Genomic DNA, 20300 nt, shown 5'->3' on the forward strand with positions numbered 1-20300 from the left:
GAGAGAGAGCGACTGGGGGGAAGAGAGAGAGAGCGACTGGGGGGAAGAGAGAGAGCGCGACTGGGGGGAAGAGAGAGAGCGACTGGGGGGAAGAGAGAGAGCGACTGGGGGGAAGAGAGAGAGCGACTGGGGGGAAGAGAGAGAGCGACTGGGGGGAAGAGAGAGAGCGACGGGGGGAAGAGAGAGAGCGACTGGGGGGAAGAGAGAGAGCGACTGGGGGGAAGAGAGAGAGCGACTGGGGGGAAGAGAGAGCGACTGGGGGGAAGAGAGAGAGCGACTGGGGGGAAGAGAGAGAGCGACTGGGGGGAAGAGAGAGAGCGACTGGGGGGAAGAGAGAGAGCGACTGGGGGGAAGAGAGAGAGCGACTGGGGGGAAGAGAGAGAGCGACTGGGGGGAAGAGAGAGAGCGACTGGGGGGAAGAGAGAGAGCGACTGGGGGGAAGAGAGAGAGCGACTGGGGGGAAGAGAGAGAGCGACTGGGGGAAGAGAGAGAGCGACTGGGGGGAAGAGAGAGAGCGACTGGGGGGAAGAGAGAGAGCGACTGGGGGGAAGAGAGAGAGCGACGGGGGGAAGAGAGAGAGCGACTGGGGGGAAGAGAGAGAGCGACTGGGGGGAAGAGAGAGCGACTGGGGGGAAGAGAGAGAGCGACTGGGGGGAAGAGAGAGAGCGACTGGGGGGAAGAGAGAGAGCGACTGGGGGGAAGAGAGAGAGCGACTGGGGGGGAAGAGAGAGAGAGAGCGACTGGGGGGGAAGAGAGAGAGCGACTGGGGGGAAGAGAGAGAGCGACTGGGGGGAAGAGAGAGAGCGACTGGGGGGAAGAGAGAGAGCGACTGGGGGGAAGAGAGAGAGCGAGTGGGGGGAAGAGAGCGAGTGGGGGGAAGAGAGCGAGTGGGGGGAAGAGAGAGAGCGCGACTGGGGGGAAGAGAGAGAGAGCGACTGGGGGGAAGAGAGAGAGCGCGACTGGGGGAAGAGAGAGAGCGACTGGGGGGAAGAGAGAGAGCGACTGGGGGGAAGAGAGAGAGCGACTGGGGGGAAGAGAGAGAGCGACTGGGGGGAAGAGAGAGAGCGACTGGGGGGAAGAGAGAGAGCGACTGGGGGGAAGAGAGAGAGCGACTGCGGGGAAGAGAGAGAGCGACTGGGGGGAAGAGAGAGAGCGACTGGGGGGAAGAGAGCGACTGGGGGGAAGAGAGAGAGCGACGGGGGGAAGAGAGAGAGCGACCGGGGGGAAGAGAGAGAGCGACCGGGGGGAAGAGAGAGAGCGACCGGGGGGAAGAGAGAGAGCGACCGGGGGGAAGAGAGAGAGCGACCGGGGGGAAGAGAGAGAGCGACCGGGGGGAAGAGAGAGAGCGACTGGGGGGAAGAGAGAGAGCGACTGGGGGGAAGAGAGAGAGCGACTGGGGGGAAGAGAGAGAGCGACTGGGGGGAAGAGAGAGAGCGACTGGGGGAAGAGAGAGAGCGACTGGGGGAAGAGAGAGAGCGACTGGGGGAAGAGAGAGAGCGACTGGGGGGAAGAGAGAGAGCGACTGGGGGCAAGAGAGAGAGCGACTGGGGGGAAGAGAGAGAGCGACTGGGGGGAAGAGAGAGAGCGACTGGGGGGAAGAGAGAGAGCGACTGGGGGGAAGAGAGAGAGCGACTGGGGGGAAGAGAGAGAGCGACTGGGGGAAGAGAGAGAGCGACTGGGGGAAGAGAGAGAGCGACTGGGGGAAGAGAGAGAGCGACTGGGGGAAGAGAGAGAGCGACTGGGGGGAAGAGAGAGAGCGACTGGGGGGAAGAGAGAGAGCGACTGGGGGGAAGAGAGAGAGCGACTGGGGGGAAGAGAGAGAGCGACTGGGGGGAAGAGAGAGAGCGACTGGGGGGAAGAGAGAGAGCGACTGGGGGAAGAGAGAGAGCGACTGGGGGGAAGAGAGAGAGCGACTGGGGGGAAGAGAGAGAGCGACTGGGGGGAAGAGAGAGAGCGACTGGGGGGAAGAGAGAGAGCGACTGGGGGGAAGAGAGAGAGCGACTGGGGGGAAGAGAGAGAGCGACTGGGGGGAAGAGAGAGAGCGACTGGGGGGAAGAGAGAGAGCGACTGGGGGGAAGAGAGAGAGCGACGGGGGGAAGAGAGAGAGCGACTGGGGGGAAGAGAGAGAGCGACTGGGGGGAAGAGAGAGAGGGACTGGGGGGAAGAGAGAGAGCGACTGGGGGGAAGAGAGAGAGCGACTGGGGGGAAGAGAGAGAGCGACTGGGGGGAAGAGAGAGAGCGACTGGGGGGAAGAGAGAGAGCGACTGGGGGGAAGAGAGAGAGCGACTGGGGGGAAGAGAGAGAGCGACTGGGGGGAAGAGAGAGAGCGACTGGGGGGAAGAGAGAGAGCGACTGGGGGGAAGAGAGAGAGCGACTGGGGGGAAGAGAGAGAGCGACTGGGGGGAAGAGAGAGCGACTGGGGGGAAGAGAGAGAGCGACTGGGGGGAAGAGAGAGAGCGACTGGGGGGAAGAGAGAGAGCGACTGGGGGGAAGAGAGAGAGCGACTGGGGGGAAGAGAGAGAGCGACTGGGGGGAAGAGAGCGAGTGGGGGGAAGAGAGAGAGCGAGTGGGGGGGAGGGGGAGGGGTCTGGAGGGGGAGTGGTGGAGGGGGAGGGGAGGGGGGGTGAAGGGGAGGGGGAGGGGAGGTGGAGGGGGATGGGGTGGAGGGGGTGTGTGGGGGGGGGAAGGGGGGAGTGGGAAGGGTGTGGGGGGGGAAGGAAGGGAGACAGGGAGGGGGGGAGCCAGCAGACCCTCTCCCCTCTGCCAGCGATGGCTCCGCGGAGCTCCGTGCCGCCCCACGCACTGACATGGCCCAGCCGAGCGCAGCGCCCCGGTCAGCCCGAGCCCCGGTCAACCCGCCCCCCGCCCTCCCGAGCCCCGGCTTCAAGACCGCCGATTGCGGCTGGGCCTGCGCTGGAGCGAAGCCGTGGGAACGGGCGTGAGCCGGCTTGAGGCTGTGAGAGAGGGCCGGGCGCGGTTGCCAGGGTAACCCTTCCCCCCCCTCCCGATCTCCCGAGCACCGGCCTCCCAAGCCCCGCCCTCCCGAACCCCGGTCCCCCGCCCGAGCCGCGGGGGGGGGGGGAAGGAGCCGCTGGTCCTCCGGTCGATGTGTTGTGGGCCGACCCTTGATGAGCGCCCGATCAGCTGAGCCCGAGCCCCGCGGTGACCGCAACTCACCTCCCGCTAGGCTCCCTCCCGCCCCGCCAGCCTTTTCCAAAATGGCGGCGATGGCTACGCTTGGCCCAGTCCCGCGCCGCCAGCCTTTACAAAGATGGCGGTGATCGCGGGGCGGGCCCAGCGGGAGGGGCGGGGCCTAGCTCGGGCGTGGCTGGGCAACAGAGGCCCAGGCTTCCAGGCCTGCAAAAACAGTGAAAGGTAGGAAAATTATAGAAGTTAGAGAAAAGATTTACAAATCAATTAACTTTTTTTAAAAACAATGTGTGTTTTAAAAGGAACTTTTTTTTTTGCTGGAAATCTAATTTGAAAAGAAACACGCAGAAAGTGGGAAAAAAAAACACGAACAAGATGGCTGACGCTCACCTCAGTTCAGAATGATAAGGCCCGCCCACACACGCACCGATTGGTCAACCGTCAGGTCACTGAACTGTAGGATTGGTCAATCATCACGTCACTCAACTCTAGGATGGCCCGCCCGCACACACAACGAACGTTTTTTGGATACCGTCGGCACAATTTTTGTCCAACCAAAAAGTAAATACGCCTACAAGAGTCCCCTAATGATGAGCTTTCTTTTGATATAACATATGTGTAGGTACGCTCTATAACTTTTGATTGTATAGCCAGAGAGACAGACAGAAGGAGGGAGGGAGAGACAGACAGACAGACAGGCAGAGAGAGAGAGAGACATACTGTTTTATATATATAGATGAATTGGTAAATATATTCAAGAAGGAGTTAGATATATTTCTCACTTGAACTCACTTCTCCAGATCACTAGTCTAGGCGAGTAGCATAACCACTATGGTACGGTACCCGTACTCATGTCCCCCTTTTCCCAGCCCAGGGGCAGTGAAGCTGATTTTCAGGCCCCAACTGCTGCACAGGTTGGTTGAAAGGATCCTCCAACCAATCAGGGAGCCCGAGGGGCGGGACTTGCGCCGGCTGATTGTCTGATCCACAGGGCAGCGAGTTTCTCCAGTCCCTTGTTCAGGGCCCGGGGCCAGGGGAGGCTGTGGGCCTTTATTCCCCTTATTGGACACAAGGCTCTTTGTCTCACAACACACTGGCTCAGGTTTTAAAAACAGGTTTACAGGAAACAGTAGAATCGACCCACCGCAGTCACACAATGTGGACACTCTGGTGTGTCAGCGGGTGGGATACACCAGGGAATCCCTTTCCACGCACTGAGGTTGACTCTAATGAGCGGGAGTCCCAGGGTTTCCGATACCAGATAATCAAGCTCACAAGAACACAAATTGTCTCTCCAGGCTTTATTAAGAGCGCTGCATAACACAGATCGGGTAATAATTCCCTCAATCTGGAGAATAGAAGTACAGTGGATTCGCACGCAATCTTCTCGAGTCTGTTCCAACTGACAATGGCTTAAGTGGCCTGTTCTTATACACAAGCTTGGTTACCGCTCCGGAATTGGGATAGTTTGAACCCGTCTGTTGACCGCCTCCTGAACTCCTGCTAATTCAGGGAATTTAGTCCATCTGTGACCAGCCTATAACCACAAGCCCGTCTGGTTATCACACCTATACGGTCCGTGAGGTTATCAGATTCACACCCAGACATTGTGTCTTTACTTGTCTGGCACTTCATCCCATAACACGGGTACAGGGGCTCAGTAATGTTTCATTCATCAGAAAAAGACAAAGCTTAACAAAATCTCATCATAATTACGGGGCCATAAATATAAAAGTCACTAATAAATCCAGTACTGAATTCAGGAGAAATATCTTTACCCAAAGAGTGATAGAATGGGGAACTCGCTACCACAGGGAGTAGTTGAGGTGAACAGCAGAGATGGGTTTATGGGGAAGCCACACAAGGGAGAAAGGAATGGGAGGAGATGTTGATTGGGTTAATTGAAGTAGGGTGGGTGTGGGACATAAACACTGGCATGGACCAGTTGGGCCGAATGGCCTGTTTCTGTGCTGTACATTCTATGTAACACCATGAACAGTCAATCGAAGGGAATCATCAGCACAACAGTCTTAAAGATTAAACAGCATTACAAGAATGTCTAAAACATTCATCTATTCCATGTTCATGTCGCCCCAGTTTTCTACAGGGCCCTGAGCTACAGAACAGTGTGAACTCGCTGGTGTTTCAGCAGAGTCGAGGACTGAGTGAATCCCTTCCCACACACAGAGCAGGTGAACGGCCTCTCCCCAGTGTGAACTCGCTGGTGTCCCTTCAGATTCCCGGAGCTTTTAAAGCTCTTCCCACAGTCAGAACATTTAAACGGTCTCTCATCTGTGTGAAATTGCTTGTGTGTTAGCAGGTGGGCTGACTGGGTGAATCCCTTCCCACACACGGAGCAAGTGAACGGCCTCTCCCCAGTGTGAAATTGCTGGTGCCCCTTCAGATTCCCAGAGCTTTTAAAGCTCTTCCCACAGACAGAACATGTAAACGGTCTCTTTTCAGTGTGAACAAGCTGGTGTTCCTTCAGATCCCTAGAGCGTTTAAAGCTCTTCCCACAGACAGAACATGTAAATGGTCTCTCATCAGTGTGAGCTCGCTGGTGTCCCTTCAGATGCCCAGAGCTTTTATAGCTCTTCCCACAGTCAGAACATTTATATGGTCTTTCATCAGTGTGATATCCCTGGTGTCTCAACAGGTGGGATGACTGAGTGAATCCCTTCCCACACACGGAGCAGGTGAACGGCCTCTCCCCAGTGTGAACTCGCTGGTGTGTCCGAAGGGTGGATGGCCGAGTGAGTCCCTTCCCACACACGGAGCAGGTGAATGGCCTCTCCCCAGTGTGAATTCGCTGGTGACTCACCAGGCTTGATGAATGAGTGAATCCCTTCCCACACACAGAGCAGGTGAACGGCCTCTCCCCAGTGTGAACTCGCTGGTGTCTCACCAGGCTTGATGACTGAGTGAATCCCCTCCCACACACAGAGCAGGTGAACGGCCGCTCCCCAGTGTGAACTCGCTGGTGTGTCAGAAGATACGAAGACCAATTGAATCTCTTCCCACACACGGAGCAGGTGAATGGTCTCATTCCAGCTCCCTCCGGCTGGTGTCTCTTCAGCTCCTGCGACCTTTGAAAGCTTTTCTCAGTCGGAATGTTTCACCGGCCTCTCCCCAGTGTGAACTCGCTGGTGTGCCAGCAGATTCGAGGACCGAGTGAATCCCTTCCTACACACGGAGCAGGCGAACAGAATCTCTCCTGCTCTCTCCAGCTGGTGTCTCTTCAGATCCTGGGACCTTTTAAATCTCTTCCCACAGTCAGAACATTTAATCGGTCTCTCATCACTGTGAACAAGCTGGTGTCTCAGGAGGGTGGCAGAATGAGTGAATCGCTTCAAAAACACGGAGCAGGTCAACGGTCTCTCATCGGTGTGGACAAGCTGGTGTCTCAGCAGCACGGAGGGTGCAATTAATCCCTGCCCACACACGGAGTGGGTTAAAGGTCCCTCCCTCGTGTGAATTTGCTGGAGCGGATGACTGAGTGAATCCCTTCCCACACACGGGGCCCGGGTTTCCCCCAGTGTGTGGCCACTGGTGTTGCTTCAGGTATTTGTAGATTTTGAAGCTCTTTCAGAACATTTAAAAGTTCTCTCCCCAGTGTGAACTCACGGGGGTGCCAGCAGATTGGAGGAGCGACTGAATCAGGTCCTGAGGAATCGCATAACTCTCAGATCTTGAGGTGATGTTTGGTTTGAGCTTCCTGTCTGAAAATGCTCCACTTCTAAAACCCTGTAAAAGGAGTGTAGAAAGGGTAAGGGGGAAGCAGGGTTTTTTTTTGGCTTATGTTGCCTCAAAGAACAAACAGGGTAGAGCCGGTCCCACTGGTGTCCAGCCGTGCCCACAATAACCAGCGGGCCAGAAACAGCCCAATCCACCTCACTGACTTGGCCCTGAAGTCAAATCAAGTCTCATCAAAGTCTCATCAAATGAGCACGGTGGCATAGTGGTTAGCACTGTTGCCTCACAGCGCCAGGGACCCGGGTTCGAATCCGGCCTCGGGCGACTGTCTGTGTGGAGTTTGCACATTCTCCCCGTGTTTGCGTGGGTTTTCTCCGGGTGCTCCGGTTCCCTCCCACAGTCCAAAGATGTGCGGGTTAGGTTGATTGGCTATGATAAATTGACCCTTAGTGTTAGGGGGATTAAATACATGGGGTTACGGGGATAGGGTGGGATATGTGTTGGTGTAGGGGTTACGGGGATCGGGTGGGATATGTGTCGGTGCAGGCTCGATGGGCCGAAATGGCCTCTATCTGCACTGTGGGGTTTCTGTGATTCTGTGAAATGACATCCTTTGTGACTGTGACAAAGGTAAACTATCTCTCCTCGTCCTTCCTGACTTTTCTGCAGCCTTTGACACGGTTGACCACTCCATCCTTCTCCCAACTCCTCTCCACCGTCGTCCAGCTGGGTGGGACTGCACTCGCCTGGTTCCATTCTTATCTATCTAATCGTAGCCATAGAATCACCTGCAACGGCTTCTCTTCCCGCTCCCACATCGTTACCTCTGGTGTCCCCCAAGGATCTATCCTTGGGCCCCTCCTATTTCTCATCTAAATGCTGCCCCTTGGCGACATCTGAAAACACAGCATCAGTTTCCACATGTACGCTGATGACACCCAGCTCTACCTCACCATCATTTCTCTCGACCCCTCCACGATCTCTAATCCGGTTCTGGGTGAGCAGAAATTTTCTCCAATTAAATATTGGGAAGACTAAAGCAATTGTTCTCGATCCCTGCCACAAACTCTGTTCCCTAGCCACTGACTCCATCCCTCTCCCTAACATCTCTCTGAGGCTGAACCACACTATTTGCAACCTTGGTGTCATATCTGACCCTGAAATGAGCTTCAGACCGGATATCTGCAGCATAACAAAGACCGCCTATTTCCACCTCCGTAACATCGCCCGTCTACACCCCTGCCTGAGCTCATCCGCTGCTGAAACCCTCATCCGGCCCTTTGTTACCTCTAGACTCGACTATTCCAACGCACTCCTGGCTGGCCTCCCACATTCCACCCCATGTAAACTTGAGGTGATCCAAAACTACCCGTGTCGTAACTCGACGCCAAGTCCCGTTCACCCATCACCCCTGTGCTCGCTGACCTACATTGGCTCCCGGTTAAGCAGCACTTCGATTTCAAAATTCTCATCCTTGTTTTCAAATCCCTTCATGGCCTCGCCCCTCCCTATCTTAGTTATTCCCTTCAGCCCCACAACCACCCGCCCCCCGCGATAGAATCACAGAAAAATTACAGCACAGAAGCAGGCCATTCAGCCCATCTTGTCCGTGCCGGCCGATTAAGTGCTATCCACACTAATTCCACTTTCCAGCACTTGGTCCGTAGCCTTGTAGGTTACGGCACTTCAAGTGCATATCCAAGTACTTTTTAAAATGTGATGAGAGTTTCTGCCTCTACCACCCTGTCAGGCAGTGAGTTCCAGACCCCCACCACCCACTGGGTGAAAACATTTCTCAACTCCCCTCTAAAGCTCCGACCAATTACTTTAAATCTGTGCCCCCTGGTTGTGGACCCCTCTGCCAAGGGAAATAGGTCCTTCCTAACTCAGCCCCTCAGAATTTTATACACCTCAATCAGGTCTCCCCTCAGCCTCCTCGGTTCCAAAGAAAACAACCTCCTCCCCCCGAGACATCTGCGTTCCTCCAATTCTGCCCTCTTGAGCATCCCTGATTATAATCGCTCAACCATCAGTGGCCGTGTCTTCTGTTGCCTAGGCCCTAAACTCTGGAATTCCCTCCCTGAACCTCTCCGCCTCTCTTTCCTCCTTTAAGACATAGAAACATAGAAGATAGGAGCAGGAATAGGCCATTCGGCCCCTCGAGCCTGCTCCGCCATTCAATGAGATCGTGGCTGATCAACCAAGTTCAGTACCCGGTACCTGCTTTCTCCCCATTCCCCTTGATCCCTTTATCCTTAAGAAATATATCCAACTCCTTCTTGAATATATTTAATGAATTGGCCTCTACTGCCTTCTGTGGTAGAGAATGAAACAGGTTCACCACTCTCTGGGTGAAGAAATTCCTCCTCATTTCTGTCCTAAAAAGCCTACCCCTTATTCTTAGACTGTGACCCCTGGTTCTGGATTCCCCGACCATCATTGCATCTAGTCTGTCCAGTCCTTGCATCTAGTCTGTCCAGTCCTGCCAGAATTTTATAAGTTTGAATGAGATCGCCTCTCATTCTTCTAAACTCCAGCGACTACAAGCCCAATCGACCCAATCTCTCCTCATACGTCATTCCTGCCATCCCAGGTATCGGTCTGGTGAATCTTCGCTGAACTCCTTCCATGGCAAGAACATCCTTCCTCAGATAAGGCGACCAAAACTGCACACAATACTCAAGATGTGGCCTCACCAAGGTCCTGTACAACTGCAGCAAGACATCCTTGTTCCTGTACTCAAACCCTCTCACTACGAAGGCCAACATACCATTTGCCTTCATAACTAATGCTGCACCTGCATGCTTACCTTCAGCGGCTGGTGCACAAGGACACCCAGGTCATGTTGCACTTCCCCTTCTCCCAATCTATTGCCATTCAGATAATAATCTGCCTTCCTGTTTTTGCCACCAAAGTGGATAACCTCACATTTATCCACATTATATTGCATCTGCCATGCTTCTGCCCAATCACCCAACCTGTCCAAATCATACTGGAGTTTCTCTGCATTCTCCTCACAGCACACAGACCCACCCAGCTTTGTGTCATCTGCAAACTTGGAGATATTACATCTAGTTCCCTCGTCTAGATCATTAATATATATTGTGAATAGCTGGGGTCCAAGGATATCCCTGATTATAATTGCTGCACCATCAGCGGCCGTGCCTTCAGCTGCCTCGGCCCTAAGCTCTGGAATTCCCTCCCTGAACCTCTCCGCCTCTCTTTCCTCCTTTAAGAGGCTCCTTAAAATCCACCTCTGTGACCAAGCTTTTGGCCAACTGCCCTAATTTCTCCTTTTATGGCTCGGGGTCACATTTTTCAATGTCTTACAATACTCCTGCGCAGCGCCTTGGGATGTTTTCCTACGTTAAAGACGCTATAGAAATACAAGTTGTTGTTGTTCTCATTGTTGGAGGAGAGCTCTGAACAGGCCCCGCCCCCTCCCCCTACTCCGCATGCGCCGCTGGGGCCCGCTCCCGAGGATGAGCCGCTACCGCGCCTGCGCAGAGCCCCGCATTCTGGGTCGGCCCCGGCAACCGCGAGAGTCCGGATCACCGGCGGAAAGTGAGTTTTATCAGGGTTTTTTATATATAGCGGAGAGAAGCGCGGGCGGGGAGATAAATAAAAAGAAAATACAAACCGGACCGTCCCAGCGCCCTCCCGGCACCGAGCGGAGCGGATTGAGCGGCCGCAGCCCCTTGTCTTCTGCAGGGAGCCGGACTGGGGCACGTCATCAACTCCACGGCGGTGACTGACGGGAGCTCCGACCAATAGGGAAAGAGCGGGCGGAGCTTGGAGGACTGAGGTGGCGGCGGGTCCTCCAACCAATCAGGGTGTCTGAGGGGCGGGACTTCCGCCGCCTGCTTCTCCCGCTGCTGAGACAAGTGGAATGCAGCAGAGGGCGCTCTTCTGAGTTTGGGGCTCAGGCATGTTAGTGGAGCAATGCAGAGGGAACTTTACTCTGCACTGGGCTTTACTCCCTCAGCACTGCACTGGAGGGGCAGCACAGAGTTTTAGACTCGAGTCTCTGGAGTGGGACTTCAACCCACAACCTTCGGACTCAAAGGAGAGAGTGCTGCCGCCTGAGCCACGGCTTTACTCTGTATCTAATCCATGCTGTACCTGCCCTGGGAGTGTTTGATGGGACAGTGTAGAGGGAGCTTTACTCTGTATCTAACACGTGCTGTACCTGCCCTGGGAGTGTTTGATGGGACAGTGTAGAGGGAGCTTTACTCTGTATCTAACATGTGCTGTACCTGCCCTGGGGGTGTTTGATGGGACAGTGTAGAGGGAACTTTACTCTGTATCTAACCCGTGTTGTACCTGCCCTGGGAGTGTTTGATGGGACAGTGTAGAGGGAGCTTTACTCTGTATCTATCCCGTGCTGTACCTGTCCTGGGAGTGTTTGATGGGACAGTGTAGAGGGAGATTTACACTGTATCTAACCCGTGCTGTACCTGCCCTGGGAGTGTTTGATGGGACAGTGTACAGGAAGCTTTACTCTGTATCTAACCCGTGCTGTACCTGCCCTGGGAGTGTTTGATGGGACAGTGTAGAGGGAGCTTTACTCTGTATCTAACCCGTGCTGTACCTGCCCTGGGAGTGTTTGATGGGACAGTGTAGAGTGAGCTTTACTCTGTATCTAACCCGTGCTGTATCTGCCCTGGGAGTGTTTGATGGGACAGTGTAGAGGGAGATTTACACTGTATCTAACCCGTGCTGTACCTGCCCTGGGAGTGTTTGATGGGACAGTGTACAGGAAGCTTTACTCTGTATCTAACCCGTGCTGTACCTGCCCTGGGAGTGTTTGATGGGACAGTGTAGAGAGAGCTTTGCTCTGTATCTAACCCTTGCTGTACCTGCCCTGGGAGTGTTTGCTGGGACACTGTAGAGGGAGCTTTACTCTGTATCTATTCCATGCTGTACCTGCCCTCACGAGCAAATTTGGCTAGGGTAAATAAAATTAGAGAGTTAAATGCGTGGCTCAAAGACTGGTGTGGGAGAAATGGGTTTTGCTTCCTGGGACACTGGCACCACTACTGGGACAGGAGAGAGCTGTTCCGTTGGGACGGACTTCACTTGGCCAGTGCTGGGACTAGAATCCTGGCGAATCAAATAACTAAGGCTGTAGAGAGGGCTTTAAACTAATTAGTGGGGAGGAGGTTTCAAGAGAGCGAAAAATAAAAATGTCAGCGGAGAAGGCAATAGAGCAAGGTAGCAGTGGGGGAATTAAAAACCAGAGCATGTCAGGAAGGGACAGAATATATAAAGGTAAAGTAGTAAAGGGGGTAAAAGCAGGAATAAATTGTCACAAAACATATTTAAAAGTTCTTTATCTGAATGCATGCAGCATTCGTAACAAAATAGACGAGTTGACGGTACAAATAACTACACATGGGTATGATCTGGTGGCCATTACGGAGACATGGCTGCGAGGTGACCATGACTGGGAACTAAACATCCAGGGGTATTTGACAATTAGGAAGGACAGACAAGAAGGAAAGGGAGGTGGGGTGGCTGTGTTAATAAAGGATGGAATCACTGCAATAGTGAGAAATGATATTGGGTCAAAGGATCAGGATAGTGAAACGGTTTGGGTGGAAATAAGGAATAATAAGGGGAAAAAGTCACTAGTGGGCGTAGTCTATAGGCCTCCTAACAGTTGCAACTCTATTGGTCGGAGTATAAATCAGAAAATAGTTGGGGCTTGTAATAAGGGAACAGCTATAATCATGGGAGATTTTAACTTTTATATTGACTGGACAAATCAAATTGGGCAGGGCAGCCTTGAGGAAGAGTTCATAGAGTGCATTAGGGACGGGTTCCTTGAGCAGTTTGTTACTGAACCAACCAGGGGGCAGGCAATCTTAGATCTGGTCCTGTGTAATGAGACAGGATTAATACAAAATGTCCAAGTAAAGGATCCCCTTGGCATGAGTGACCATAACGTGGTTGAATTCCAAATTCAGTTGGAGGGTGAGAGAGTTGGATCTCAAACCAGCGTACTAAGCTTAAATAAAGGAGACTATGAAGGTATGAGAGCAGAGTTGACTAAAGTGGACTGGGAAAATAGATTACAGTGTAAGACGGTACATGAGCAGTGGTGTACATTCAAGGAGATATTTCACAACTTTCAAGAAAAATATATTCCAGTGAGGAAAATGGGGCGTAAAAGAAAAGACAGCCATCCGTGGCTAAGTAAAGTAATAAAGGACTGTATCCGACTGAAAACAAGGGCATATAAAGTAGCCAAATCTAGTGGGAGGATAGAAGATTGGGAAGCATTTAAAAGCCAGCAAAGAATAACTAAAAGATTAATTAAGAAAGGGAAGATAGGTTATGAAAGTAAACTAGCAAAAAATATAAAAACAGATAGCAAGAGTTTCTACAGTTATATAAAAAGAAAAAGGGTGGCTAAAGTGAATGTTGGTCCCTTAGAGGACGAGACCGGGAAATTAGTAGTGGGGAACATGGAGATGGCAAAAACGCTGAATAAATGTTTTGTAATGGAATTTATAATGGGGAACAAAGAAATGGCTGACCAATTAAATACATACTTTGGTTCTGTCTTCACAAAGGAGGACACAAATAACCTCCCAGAGATGCCGGGGAACATAGGGTCTGATGAAAGGGTGGAACTGAAAGAAATCAGTATTTGTAGGGAAATGGTGTTAGGAAAATTGATGGACTGAAGGCCGATAAATCCCCAGGGCCTGATAATCTACATCCCAGGGTACTTAAGGAAGTGGCCCTAGAGATAGTAGATGCATTGCTGGTCATCTTCCAGAACTCGATAGACTCTGGAATGGTACCCATGGATTGGCGGGTAGCTAATGTTACCCCACTATTCAAAAAAGGTGGTAGAGAAAAGGCGGGGAATAATACACCGGTAAGCTTGACATCGGTAGTGGGGAAAATGCTAGAGTCCATTATAAAAGATGTAATAGCAGAGCACTTGGAAAGCAGTGACTGGATCGGACAAAGTCAACATGGATTTACAAAAGGTAAATCATGCTTGACTAATCTACTGGAATTTTTTGAGGCTGTAACTGGTAAAATAGATAAGGGAGAACCAGTGGATGTGGTGTATTTGGACTTTCAGAAGGCTTTCGATAAGGTCCCGCATAAGAGATTAGCGTGCAAAATTAAGGCACATGGGATTGGGGGCAAGGTATTGACTTGGATAGAGAACTGGTTGGCGGACAGAAAGCAAAGAGTTGGAATAAACGGGTCGTTTTCCAAGTGGCAGGCAGTGACTAGTGGGGTACCGCAAGGATCGGTCCTAGGACCCCAGCTGTTCACAATATATATTAATGATCTGGATGAGGGAATTGGATGTAATATCTCCAAATTTGCAGACAACGCAAAGCTGGGTGGGAGGGTATGCTGTGAGGAGGATGTCGTGAAACTCCAGTACGATTTGGACAGGTTGGGTGATTGGGCAGAAACATGGCAAATGCACTGCAATGTGGATAAATGTGAGGTTGTCCACTTTGGTGGCAAAAACAGGAAGGCAGATTATTATCTAAATGGCAATAGATTGGGAGAAGGGGAAGTGCAACGAGACCTGGGTGTCCTTGTGCACCAGTCGCTGAAGGTGAGCATGCAGGTGCAGCAGGCGGTTAAGAAGGCAAATGGTATGTTGGCCTTCGTAGCAAGAGGGTTCGAGTACAGGAACAAGGATGTCTTGCTGCAGTTGTACAGGGCCTTGGTGAAACCGCACCTTGAGTATTGTGTGCAGTTTTGGTCACCTTACCTGAGGAAGGACGTTCTTGCCATGGAAGGAGTGCAGCGAAGATTCACCAGGCTGATACCTGGGATGGCAGGAATGACGTATGAGGAGAGATTGTGTCGACTGGGCTTGTACTCACTGGAGTTTAGAAGATTGAGAGGGGATCTCATCGAAACCTATAAAATTCTGTCAGGCCTGGACAGACTAGATGCAGGAAGGATGTTTCTGATGGCCGGGGAGTCCAGAACCAGGGGTCATAGTCTAAGGATAAGGGGTAAGCCATTTAGGACTGAAATGAGGAGGAATTTCTTCACCCAGAGAGTGGTGAACCTGTGGAATTCTCTGCCACAGAGGGTGGTGGAGGCCAGTTCATTAAGTATATTCAAGAAAGAGTTGGATATATTTCTTAAGGCTAAAGGGATCAAGGGATATGGGGAGAAGGCAGGGACAGGGTACTGAATTTGGATGATCAGCCATGATCTCATTGAATGGCGGAGCAGGCTCGAAGGGCCGAATGGCCTACTCCTGCTCCTATCTTCTATGTTTCTATGTATCAGTCTTTACAGTAGAGGACACTAAAAATATCCCAACACTGGACAAACAGGGGGCTATAGGAGGGGAGGAGCTAAACACGATTAAAATCACTAAGGAGATGGTACTCGGTAAGATAATGGGACTTAAGGCGGATAAATCCCCTGGACCTGATGGCTTACATCCTAGGGTCTTGAGAGAAGTAGCGGTAGGGATTGCGGATGCATTGGTGGTAATTTTCCAAAACTCCCTGGATTCAGGCAAGGTCCCAGCAGATTGGAAAACTGCTAATGTAACGCCCTTATTTAAAAAGGGAGGTAGACAAAAGGCTGGAAACTATAGACCAGTTAGCCTAACACCTGTGGTTTGTAAAATGTTGGAGTCCATTATTAAGGAAGCAGTAACAGGACATTTGGATAAGCATAATTTAATCGGACAGAGTCGGCATGGTTTTATAAAGGGGAAGTCATGTTTGACAAATTTGCTCGAATTCTTTGAGGACGTAACAAACAGGGTGGATAAAGGGGAACCAGTGGATGTGGTGTATTTGGACTTCCAAAAGGCATTTGACAAGGTGCCACACAAAAGACTACTGCACAAGATAAAAAGTCACGGGATTGGGGGTAATATACTGGCATGGGTGGAAGATTGGCTATCTAACAGAAAACAGAGAGTTGGGATAAATGGTTCAATCTATATTAACGATTTGGAGGAGGGGACCAAGTGCAACATATCCAAGTTTGCCGACGATACAAAGATGAGAGGGAAAGCAGTGAGTGAGGAGGACATAAAAAACCTGCAAAAGGACATAGACAGGCTAAGTGAGTGGGCAGAAATTTGGCAGGGGAATATAATGTTGGAAAGTGTGAGGTTATGCACATTGGCAGAAGAAATCAAAGAGCATGTTATTATCTAAATGGAGAGAAACTGCAAAGTGCTACAGTACAAAGGGATCTGGGGGTCCTGGTGCATGAAACACAGAAGGTTAGTATGCAGGTACAGCAGGTGATCAGGAAGGCCAATGGAATCTTGGCTTTTATTGCAAGGGGGATGGAGTATAAAAGCAGGGAAGTCTTGCTTCAGTTATACAGGGTACTGGTGAGGCCACACCTGGAATACTGCGTACAGTTTTGGTTTCCATATTTAAGAAAAGATATACTTGCTCTCGAGGCAATTCAGAGAAGGTTCACTCGGTTGATTCCGGAGATGAGGGGGTTGACTTATGAGGAAAGGTTGAGTAGGTTGGGCCTCTACTCATTGGAATTCAGAAGAATGAGAGGCGATCTTATCGAAACATATAAGATTGTGAGGGGGCTTGATCGGGTGGATGCGGGGAGGATGTTTCCACTGATGGGTGAGACTAGAACTAGGGGGCATAATCTTAGAATAAGGGGCTGCTGTTTCAAAACTGAGATGAGGAGAAACTTCTTCACTCAGAGGGTGGTAAATCTATGGAATTTGCTACCTCAGATAGCTGTGGAAGCTGCAACATTAAATAAATTTAAAACGGAGATAGACAGTTTCCTAACTGATAAGGGAATTAGGGGTTACGGGGAGCGGGCAGGGAAGTGGACGTGAGTCTAGGTTCGGATCAGCCATGATGCTATTGAATGCCGGAGCCGGCCCGAGGGGCCGTATGGCCTACTTCTGCTCCTACTCCTTATGTTCTTATGTTCTTTTTCTCTTCACATATCTATAAAAGCTTTTACAGTCAGTTTTTATGTTCCCAGCAAGCTTACTCTCATATTCTATTTTCCCCTTCTTAATTAATCCCTTTGTCCTCCTTTGTTGAATCCTAAACTGCTCCCAATCCTCAGGTTTACTGCTTTTTCTGGCCAATTTATATGTCCTCCCCTTGGATCTTATGCTATCCCTAATTTCCCTTGTTAGCCACGGTTGAGTCACCTTTTTTGTTTTATTTTTATGCCAAACTGGGATGAACAAATTCTGTAGTTCATCCATGCGGTCTTTGAATGTTTGCCATTGCCTATCCACCGTCAACCCTTTGAGTGAAATTCCCCAATCAATCCTACCCAACTCGCGCCTCAGACCATCGTAGTTCCCTTTATTTAAATTTAGGACCCTAGTCTCTGAGTCAACTACTTCATTCTCCATCTTAATGAAGAATTTGATCATATTATGATCGCTCCGACCCAAGGGGCCTCATACAACAAGATTGCTAATTAATCCTTTGTCGTTACATAATACCCAGTCTAAGATGGCCTGATCTCTGGTTGGTTCCTCGACATATTGCTCCAGGAAACCATCCCGTAAACACTCCAGGAATTCCTCATCCACAGTAGAGGACGAGAGGGGGGGAGGGAGTCCTTTTAAATGTGGAGGAGGTGGGTGCCCCTTTAAATGTGGATGGGGTGGATGTCCCTTTAAATGTGGAAGTAGTGGGTGTCCCTTTAAATGTGGAGGGGGTGGGTGTCCCTTTAAATGTGGAGGGGGGTGGGTGTCCCTTTAAATGTGGAGGGGGTGGGTGTCCCTTTAAATGTGGAGGGGGTGGGTGTCCCTTTAAATGTGGATAGGCGGGGCCGCGCATGCTTATTCGGCCCCACCACAAAACGAGGCTGCCAGTGCGCCTGCGCAGGGCCTCCGGGGAACACACGGAAGGCCGGGCCCGGGGAACAGGCGGAATCAGCGGCTGGGGTAAAGTGTTGGGCAATCGATTTAAATCGAGGTGAGGGGGGTAGCGGAGAGCGAGATTATAAAGTAAAATACGAGAAAACCAAACCTGAGAGTCGGGCGCGCGGGACTTCCGTGGACGCCGAAAGGAGCGGATTGAGGCGCGCGGGGATGGTGGAGTGAGCCGGAGCAATGTAATTCTGACTGACGGGAGCGCTGACCAATAGGAAGAGGGCTGAGCTGGGAGGTCTGAACTGGGCGGCCTGGCCCTCCAACCAATGACGGCGCGGCTAGGGGGCGGGACCTTCATCCCCCAGCGCAGTGGATGGGGCCCGTTTGTGACGTCATCACAGGACGAGGCCCAATCAGGTGGATGGAGGCCCGACCCGGCACTGTGACTGACGGGAGCTCTGACCAATAGGACGAGAGCTGAGGTGGGAGGACTGAACTGCGCGGCCTGGTCCTCCAACCAATAGCGGCGCGGCAAGGGGGCGGGGCCTCCTCTCCAGCTCAGGTGTGCTGTGGCCGATTGTGACGCGCTGACCCCAGGTGAGAGCAGCTCAGTCAGCACAGAGCTGGGGCTGGAATCTGGGAGAGGGGCCGCAGGCAGCACAGGGCTGGGGCTGGGGCTGGGATCGGGATCTGGGAGAGGGGCCGGAGGCAGCGGGCCTGGCAAAGGGGCACAAGCTTCACAATACAAGCTTCTTTCAAATGCACAATTGTTTCCTACAGACAGCCTTGGTCACTGCAAAAAAAACTGTTGCACAATGCATCATAACTCCCCTGCTTTAGGAGAGGCGTAGAGTGCAAAAGCAAGGAAGTTATGATGAAACTGTGTAAAAGACTAGAGTCAGCTGTGGCTCCGTGGATAGCAGAGTCAGAAGGTTGTGGGTTCAAATCCCGCTCCAGGGACTTGAGCACATAAAGCGAGGCTGACACTCCAGTGCGGTTCTGAGGGAGCGCCACACTGTCGGCGGGGGAATACTGAGGGAGCGCCGCACTGTCGGAGGGTCAGTACTGAGGGAGCACAGCACTGTCGGAGGAGCAGTACTGAGGGAGTGCTGCACTGTCGGCGGGGCAGTACTGAGGAAGCGCCGCACTGTCGGAGGCGTGGTACTGAGGGAGCGCCGCACTGTCGGAGGGGGAATACTGAGGGAGTGCCGCACTGTCGGAGGGGCAGTGCTGAGGGAGCGCCGCACTGTCGGAGGGGCAGTACTGAGGGAGCGCCGCACTGTCGGGGGGGGGGGGGGGCAGTACTGAGGGAGCGCCGCACTGTCGGGGGGGGGGGGCAGTACTGAGGGAGCGCCGCACTGTCGGGGGTGCAGTACTGAGGGAGCACCGCACTGTCAGAGGGGCAGTACTGAGGGAGCACCGCACTGTCGGAGGGGCAGTACTGAGGGAGCGCTGCACTGTCGGCGGGGCAGTACTGAGGGAGCGCCGCACTGTCGGAGGGTGAATACTGAGGGAGTGCCGCAGTGCTGAGGGAGCGCCGCACTGTCAGAGGGGCAGTACTGAGGGAGCACCGCACTGTCGGAGGGGCAGTACTGAGGGAGCGCTGCACTGTCGGCGGGGCAGTACTGAGGGAGCGCTGCACTGTCGGCGGGGCAGTACTGAGGGAGCACCGCACTGTCGGAGGGGCAGTACTGAGGGAGCGCCGCACTGTCGGAGGGTGAATACTGAGGGAGTGCCGCAGTGCTGAGGGAGCGCCGCACTGTCAGAGGGGCAGTACTGAGGGAGCACCGCACTGTCGGAGGGGCAGTACTGAGGGAGCGCTGCACTGTCGGCGGGGCAGTACTGAGGGAGCGCCGCACTGTCGGAGGGTGAATACTGAGGGAGTGCCGCAGTGCTGAGGGAGCGCCGCACTGTCGGAGGGGCAGTACTGAGGGAGCGCCGCACTGTCGGAGGGGGCATACTGAGGGAGCGCCGCAGTATCGGAGGTGCAGTGCTGAGGGAGCGCCGCACTGTCAGAGGGTCAGTACTGAGGGAGCGCTGTATTGTCAGAGGGGCGGTGCTCAGGGAGCGCTGCTCCATCGGAGGGTCAGTACTGCGGAAGAGCCGCATTGTCGGAGAGACAGTGCTCAGGGAGCGCCGCAGTGTCAGAGGTGCCGTCCTACGGATGAGACGTTAAACCGAGGCCCCCGTCTGCCCCCTCAGGTGGATGTAAAAGATCCCGTGGTGCTATTTCGAAGAAGTTATCCTCGGTGTTTTGAGCCCAATATTTATTCCTCAATCAACATGACGAAAAAACAGATTATCTGGTCATTATCACATTGCTGTTTGTGGGAGCTTGCTGAGCGCAAATTGGCTGCCGTGTTTCCCACATTACAACAGTGACTACACTTCAAAAGTACTTCATTGGCTGTAAAGCGCTTTGGGATGTCCGGTGGTCGTGAATGGCGGTTAAGAAAGCTAATGGTATGCTGGCCTTCATTACAAGAGGATTTGAGTACAGGAGTAAAGAAGTCTTACTCCAATTATATCTTCTTCTTAGGCAGCCCCTTGGAACCGACGATGACTTGCTTCCACATTAAAAGTGAGTTCTCAGGCCTAAGGGTAAACCGGG

General features: G+C 52.5%; 2 protein-coding genes across 2 annotated transcripts in view; one reads left to right on the forward strand and one right to left on the reverse strand.

Annotated features, from left to right (window-relative positions):
* Positions 1-20300, forward strand: part of LOC147119121 (uncharacterized) — a gene marked incomplete at its 5' end in the record, with an annotated part of 51304 nt that overhangs the window by 21084 nt on the left and 9920 nt on the right. The window lies entirely within an intron of this gene.
* On the reverse strand, positions 4224-6731 carry LOC147119122 (uncharacterized). Its single transcript, XM_085984855.1, has one exon. The coding sequence runs from the start codon at positions 6194-6196 to the stop codon at positions 5267-5269; it is 930 nt and encodes a 309-aa protein (XP_085840981.1). The 5' UTR covers positions 6197-6731; the 3' UTR covers positions 4224-5266.

This window comes from Somniosus microcephalus, chromosome 4 (assembly GCF_052327205.1).
Source record: "Somniosus microcephalus isolate GS21.2 chromosome 4, FLI_Smic_1.0, whole genome shotgun sequence".
Lineage (NCBI taxonomy): Eukaryota > Metazoa > Chordata > Chondrichthyes > Squaliformes > Somniosidae > Somniosus > Somniosus microcephalus.

Excerpts from the sequence above, each read along its gene's own strand:
- LOC147119122 (XM_085984855.1), bottom strand. The coding sequence starts at position 6,196 with ATGAGACCATTCACCTGCTCCGTGTGTGGGAAGAGATTCAATTGGTCT.